The sequence below is a fragment of the Engraulis encrasicolus genome, chromosome 4 (genome assembly GCF_034702125.1).
Source record: "Engraulis encrasicolus isolate BLACKSEA-1 chromosome 4, IST_EnEncr_1.0, whole genome shotgun sequence".
NCBI lineage: Eukaryota > Metazoa > Chordata > Actinopteri > Clupeiformes > Engraulidae > Engraulis > Engraulis encrasicolus.
This window is the reverse complement of record NC_085860.1, coordinates 1,017,501-1,023,925: the sequence shown is the minus strand read 5'-3', so window position 1 is coordinate 1,023,925 and position 6,425 is coordinate 1,017,501. Positions and strand designations below refer to the sequence as shown.

The window sequence follows — 6,425 nt, the reverse complement described above, 5'->3', positions numbered from 1 at the left end:
TTAAGAGATTACAATTGGGACTTGCCAGGGAAAGCCCACTTAATAAGGCAGCAGTGTGGGGTACTGACAAGTCAGGCATAGCGTAAGCAATACAACTACATGTTAAAATTAACCAGACGCATCCTTAAACACACTCTTTTCTGTATCACCCAACCACCTATAGTACCAAAGCCACCACACTAAACATCAGGTAATGTAAGCTCTGCAGTAGTTTCTCATGCCAATGCACACTCCATAACAGAACAATACAAACAACAGGATTTTAGATTTTACGGCATTTTATTTATTTATTTTTTTACTTTGATGTATTTTGCTGGTGTTCATGTTTCACATTGTCAAATTTAACTCGTGTGCCACTTCTGCACCACCAGCTTTCATATCCATCATCATATTCATATCCATTTTAAAACATCATCAAAACAGCATTCTCTTATATTCACACCATCATTGACTTATTGAACAGTGTTTTATCCACTGTGATAGGATGTGTCTTTCAGGTTGGGTATACATGACATTTTAAAATACTGAGAAAACACACTATCAAATATAGAATTCCTACAAAATACAAACATGTTACTGGCAGTGTTCAAATTGTGAAAATTTAATTTTAACTACCAACAACACTAATTCTGGTAACAGCGGCATCATGGAATAATGATCCCGATGTGTTCTTTGGCTTTTCAAATGTGTCTACAATTGTTTTTTTTTGTTTTTTTAAATCAGACAAAAGAAATGCCTTTTCAGCGAGGGCTGGGGACATTTTTTTCAGTCACATCCTTGATTGAACAAGAAAAGAATTATAGGTCACATCTTAACTTGATTACCATTCCTGCAAAGAAAAGTAGTTCAACCCACACACAGAGATCACCCTTGTGTAACTGGTCCTTATGCAAACAAAAATGCTGAGCTAATTTTTTTCCTGCACACAGTAGGGAGGTGGCATTCAGCATGGCTACTGTGCGTGAATGTGGTTCATCTGGAATAGAGTGAGTACAAATCCGGGTGTTGTGGAAAAAAAGTCTTTCCCAGTTCCTGAAGGAATGGATACGACCAGAAGCATTCTCGTCTTCCGTCCCCAGGTACAGAATGCCTCATGCAGGATGCGGCTTGGAAATGAGCGTCAGCCAAAGGCTTCACGTGAGTTCAACACACAACACTGTCTGTCAGCACCACCAGCATGGTGCTTTCTTATTCGAAGGTGCAGAGCCCCTGAGAAGAGGAGACGCAGAAACGCCGAGAGGAGAGGAGAGGAGATGCAGAGACCCCGAGGAGAGGAGAGGTGTTGCCTGGCACAAGATGGAGGAAGACGAGGAGGACACTAGGCAGGGTCACTCCATGGGAGCCAGCTGAGCACCAGTCAGCACTCTCCGGAACGGAATCAATCAGGGAGGATGGAGAGCTGCCATCCCCTCACCTCCCAGACCAGTGGCAGCAGCCTCCCAAGGTTGGTCTTCCCCAGAAAGGAAGTGAAAAGCTGGCTCTGATCTAAGAGGCCCCCTCCCTCCCCTTAACCTCTCCTGGAGCAGACACCAACTGCAGAGAGATGGCTGTGGTGGCATTTAGCCTGCACAGCCTGGAACATACCATAGCATGTACGTGAGAGAAAGAGAAAGAAGGTATACTGTATTTGTGTATATCGATATATGTGCACCATTCTCTTCTTACACGGGATGACAAAATTATGCCCATCATAGTATTCACCATCAACAACCAACACTAGTTCTATATGAAAGATATCATCAAATATGTTAGTAAGTTGGCACTGGTTTGTGAAGAAGTCTTTGACTTTAAAAAAAAAGACGACAGCATTCAGTGTAACATCCCGACATTCTGAGGAACTGTTCATTCCAGGCCAATACAGAGGATAATCGAACCAAGGGCCTGGACCCAGCTGAAAAGCCGAGGTGCACACACACACGCAAACACACACACACACACGGGTCATGACACTCCAACCCACACACGCACACTTAAGCACAAAAACGTACAAACAGCAAAAACCCTGCCATTTCCTTGACCAGAAAGAGAGAGAGGAAAAAAAAACAGCTCCCGTCAACAACAACGGACTACTCAAGACTTGTCAATCGCACTCGTCCTTCAATCAGACTTGTCCTTCTTCTTGCCCCCTCCTCCCAGGGGAACTTTGCTGGCAACAGCCGACCCCACGGCGCTGACGCCACCGGCAACCGCGGACACGCCCCCTTTGACAAGTCCCACCCCCATGCCTGGCACGGCGGCCACTGACGTGACGGCTGTCTTGGTCAGATCCAGGCTCTTGCTGCCCACCCAGGCCACTCCTCCCACTGTAGCCCCCACTGCTCCCCGGGTGATGCTGAAGAGGCCGCCCGCCGCCCGGGAGAGGTAGCCAGGCTGGGCCTGGGGGTGATCCTTACTGGAATCTGGGTTAGGAGAGAGAGAGAGAGAAAGAGAGAGAAAGAGAGAGAAAGAGAGAGAAAGAGAGAGAAAGAGAGAAAGAGAAGAAGAGAGAGAGAGAGGGAAGAAGAGAGTAGAGAAGAGAGAGAGAGGAGAGAGGAGAGAGGGAGAAAGAGAGAGAGAGAGAGAGGAGAGGAGAAGAAAGAAAGAAAGAAAGAAAGAAAGAAAGAAAGAGAGAGAGAGAGAAATAAAATAAAACATTCAAAAAACGCTCTCCACTGCAGTATCAACGATGTAAATTGGCTTGTGTGGCTTTTGTTGGATTCTCTGGAAGTCAGTTCATACAATCTAATTTACGTAACGTTCTTTTCCAGAGTATCTTACAGGGCTCATCCCTTTAAAGCAATATGGATTAAGCGGTCTTACTCAAGGACATATCTCCCCTGTCTCAGGTAATAAAGCTCTAAGCTTTTCTCCCAAAGCCAAAATCCATAAGCATTTCCTCACACTACACCATCCTTTTGGTACAGTTTCAGTTTATGTGATAGTTGTCTGAAGTGCTGCCTCCACTTTAATTGAAGGTGCATAAATGAGAGTGGCACAAGCCCTCAATTTAAGTTGTCCTTAAATTTTGCGAGAGTTTGCATGCCTGTTTCAAAATCTACACAATCATAAAAAAGGCAGTTTAAGTCCCCTCATTGAGTGATCCCACAGTAAACAGTCGATACAAATGTGAATGTCTCCAGCAGCCTATGAAGTCTGTTTTTCTGATGAGTTTTTTTTTCCCAAGGCTCGTTCAGCTCCATCAGCCAAAAGTTACAAGGGGAATTCTGACAGCAGACCGCGGGAGAGTCACCCCTCACTTACTAATGACTCATTTAGTATGTTTAGTTCAGTTTATGGGTTTATTTGACAGGGGCCATGTACAGGACAGTTCCAGTACCAGAGTTAGCTACAAAGCTAATTTGCATCTGTGGTCCCTGGGCAGGAAGCTAATGCAGGAATGATGCAGGAAGCATCAGCTAACTCATGTCCCAATCCTTCCCATCGCTCTTCTCTCTCTCTTCCACACCTTACAGTCTCACTATTCTACTCCCATATCAGATTAAATGCTAAAAGCCCAAAAACAAAACATGACTGAAGCAGGGGGCTATTCAAAGAACATGTTTAAGTGATAAAACTGGACATGTTAACCTACAGGAAGGGGTAAACCTGCTAATAGCTAGCCAACAGTCATCAGTTCATTCAGAAAAGGAGGACTTTGGGCACTTTTATTAGAGGATTTACCTGAACCTCAAGGTTAACATAACCTGGTTTGCTACTGCATCATTTTCTTGCAATTACCACCCTGGTCTCATCAGACAACAGCACTTACCGCCTGGTTCTCCTTGGAGGTACGCCTCATCCTGTTGTGGCTCAGAGTCCTGACTCATCTTTGCTCTGAAAGCAAGAACACATGCTGTTTCATGTCATGAAATGAAAACCTCAAAAAATAAAAAGCTTATACAAATCAAGTTTCGAAATCACATTCACAATACAAGCCATCTTGTTAGGGGATCTAGTCAAGGTGGTATTTGGTTATTGACAAGGTGGCCGCCTTACCTATAAATTGCTGGGAGAAACCCATTTCAAGTACATGTTTGCAGCACAGCTGAGATTTTGACACACACTCTTGAAAAATGCAAAGTATTTTCCCCTCAGGTGACCTCTGACTCAAGGGCATTTTGGGAGCTTGTGGAGAGGGTGTTTCAGAGAGCAACACCACTCTCCCCCCCAGGTGTTCCGTCAGCATGGGTGTAGAATGTTGAGCAATGTTGAGTGCAATGAGAGAAACCCAGATAGGGGCGGGCAATATGACCATATTAAATTGTGATTCGTGAAATCGAGTACAAGATCTTCCCGAATCTGCCACAGTGGAGAAATCGTATATATAGATCGTCTTGCAGTGAGGATGTTTACTATCAGTATCACAGTGATGTCTACTTACTTAGTCTTGTTGTTTATTCTTTACATTGTTGTATTTCAATTGGGCACTTTATGAGAGTCAGAGTGTTTACAATTAATTAATTGCCAATTACAAATAGCAAGTATATAAAATGTCTGTTATGGTTTTTTGTTTTTATTTTTCAGAAGGAAGATCGTGTTAAAAAATCGTAATATGATATTTTTGCCATATTGCTCACCCCCAAAACCCAGGATAGTAATTCCAAGAACCTGGTTGAGTGCAGGGTTTCCCCCAGCACTTTATTGCGAAGGCGGCCACATTGACAAGAAACACCTGGCTGCCACCTTGACTAGGTCCCCTGAAAAGATAAAGATTTCATATTGTGAATGTAATTTCTTAAGGTGCTTAGACATAGAATTACTCTTTTAAACGCACCACCACCTTGACTAACAAAAATTCTGGGAGAAACACAGAAGTGATAATCCTGGCTAGCTTGCAGGAAGTGGTAAACCTTCTAATAGATAGCCCACAGATGCCCTTTAGTGCAGAAAATGAGCACTCCAGGCTCTTCTATTAGATCATTTACGTCGACTACCTCAAGGTTAACTTAACCTGGATTTCTACTGAGCCAGGTTCTTGGAATTCTCCACAGGGCGTGCTCACTCAGTGTAGTAGCAAGAACGAGATGGACCAGTTTGCTCTTTAAACATCTGGCCAGGCTTAATACCTCTGTGTTTCCCAAATACGCCACAGAGAATTAATAACAGAGCTTGGTGCTTGATTGACTGAGCAAGATTTCTGGAGCTTCATACCTCTCATCACAATATGCTCGTATGAAATGATGCTAAATGTAATAGCCCCATGCCATGCCAATGATTTCAGAAAAGAGTACTTCATGGGGCCTTCACAAGCATACAATTCTATCTCTGCTGAAAAGTCTATGATATGTGTGACTTCAGTGTCATTTGGAATCCTTGGGCTCTTGAGCGCAGACACGTAGGCACTATGAAAAAGCCTATGCCATAGGCTGCATGGCACAGGCAAACTGTGTACTGTGAGGAGATGATATCATACCTCATAAAGTTACTGCCATTGAGAAACAGGTTGAAGTTCATTGCACTTTATTTCTAATTAAAATCGCGATAACGGGTTTTTTAATGAGTCCTTAAACTCCCATATCTACAAAATACACGTGGAGGTCCTTACATCATTGACGTGGCAATTCTTGAGTAAACAATCCGTTTTTGTAGATAGCCTAGTGAGGTGTACTTGGTGATTGTGAGGAGAAACCTGGACAGGGTTTACACGGCAGTAGCCTATGCAAACTGTGTTCTTATGACACAAGAGATAACAAACATTACATAGCAAAATATGGCTGTCCACAGGCCTACCAATATTGTGTGATTCTTTGAAGTTGCCAACTGTTTTGAAATCAATTTGTTAGCCTACTTGGAGGCTATGCGTCAGTGGCCTAGGCTATCCCAAATCAAGCAAACGTCACAGAATTAAGTTGACATTTCGAACATTAGGCTACAATGTTGCCAACATAAACGTTCGAAGTTAACAAGAAGAGGGCGGCAACATGGCTAACTAACAAAATATGAATCCGCGCATCCGAGGCTTCGTGTGACTTGCAACAGCACATTACACTGTTTAAAACACAATGCAATCTACAGATTATTTTTTTATTAAAACAAAAATATTTACAAACCCAGAGCTAAAGGCGTGTAGCCTACGCTAACTTACCACTGTTGTCCAAAACTTTACGCAGCAGCAGCAGGCTTGGCTGATTCGAGTCTTCCGCTGGAGCGACTTCCAGCCACTCGCAGAGCTTGCAATTATCCCCACCCGTAAACAGACCCTGTATTAGTTTTAAACCGTCAGAAACAAAGGTCAGCTGCTAAGTCTTGTCCGAAAATCTTCTTCCAAAGTTTGTTCTTGCCTTTGCGTAATATGTAGGTTACGTGGCGCCCCACTTTGCGCCTTGAACGTGTACCGAAGAGAAGACTCATAGGAAGTGACGTTTTACAGTATGTGCAATGGTACACACCGACAAGTAGCCTACAGTGCCAGTCCATGGTTGTTTTGAACAGTTGGCCATAGTTAG

General features: G+C 43.4%; 1 protein-coding gene across 2 annotated transcripts; it reads right to left on the bottom strand.

The window, feature by feature from the left end:
- Positions 1 to 250: 250 nt before the first annotated feature.
- Positions 251 to 6,341, bottom strand: tmem263 (transmembrane protein 263). Of its 2 annotated transcripts, none has more exons than XM_063196440.1 (3): positions 6,065 to 6,341; positions 3,749 to 3,813; positions 251 to 2,399 (listed from the first exon to the last, which is right to left on the bottom strand). In XM_063196440.1, the coding sequence occupies exons 2-3, from the start codon at positions 3,804 to 3,806 to the stop codon at positions 2,098 to 2,100; spliced, it is 360 nt and encodes a 119-aa protein (XP_063052510.1). In that variant the 5' UTR covers positions 3,807 to 3,813; positions 6,065 to 6,341; the 3' UTR covers positions 251 to 2,097. The 2 variants fall into 2 exon arrangements, with proteins under 2 accessions (XP_063052510.1, XP_063052511.1); XM_063196441.1 differs by lacking the exon at positions 6,065 to 6,341 and adding an exon at positions 4,557 to 4,686.
- Between the last annotated feature and the right edge of the window lie 84 nt (positions 6,342 to 6,425).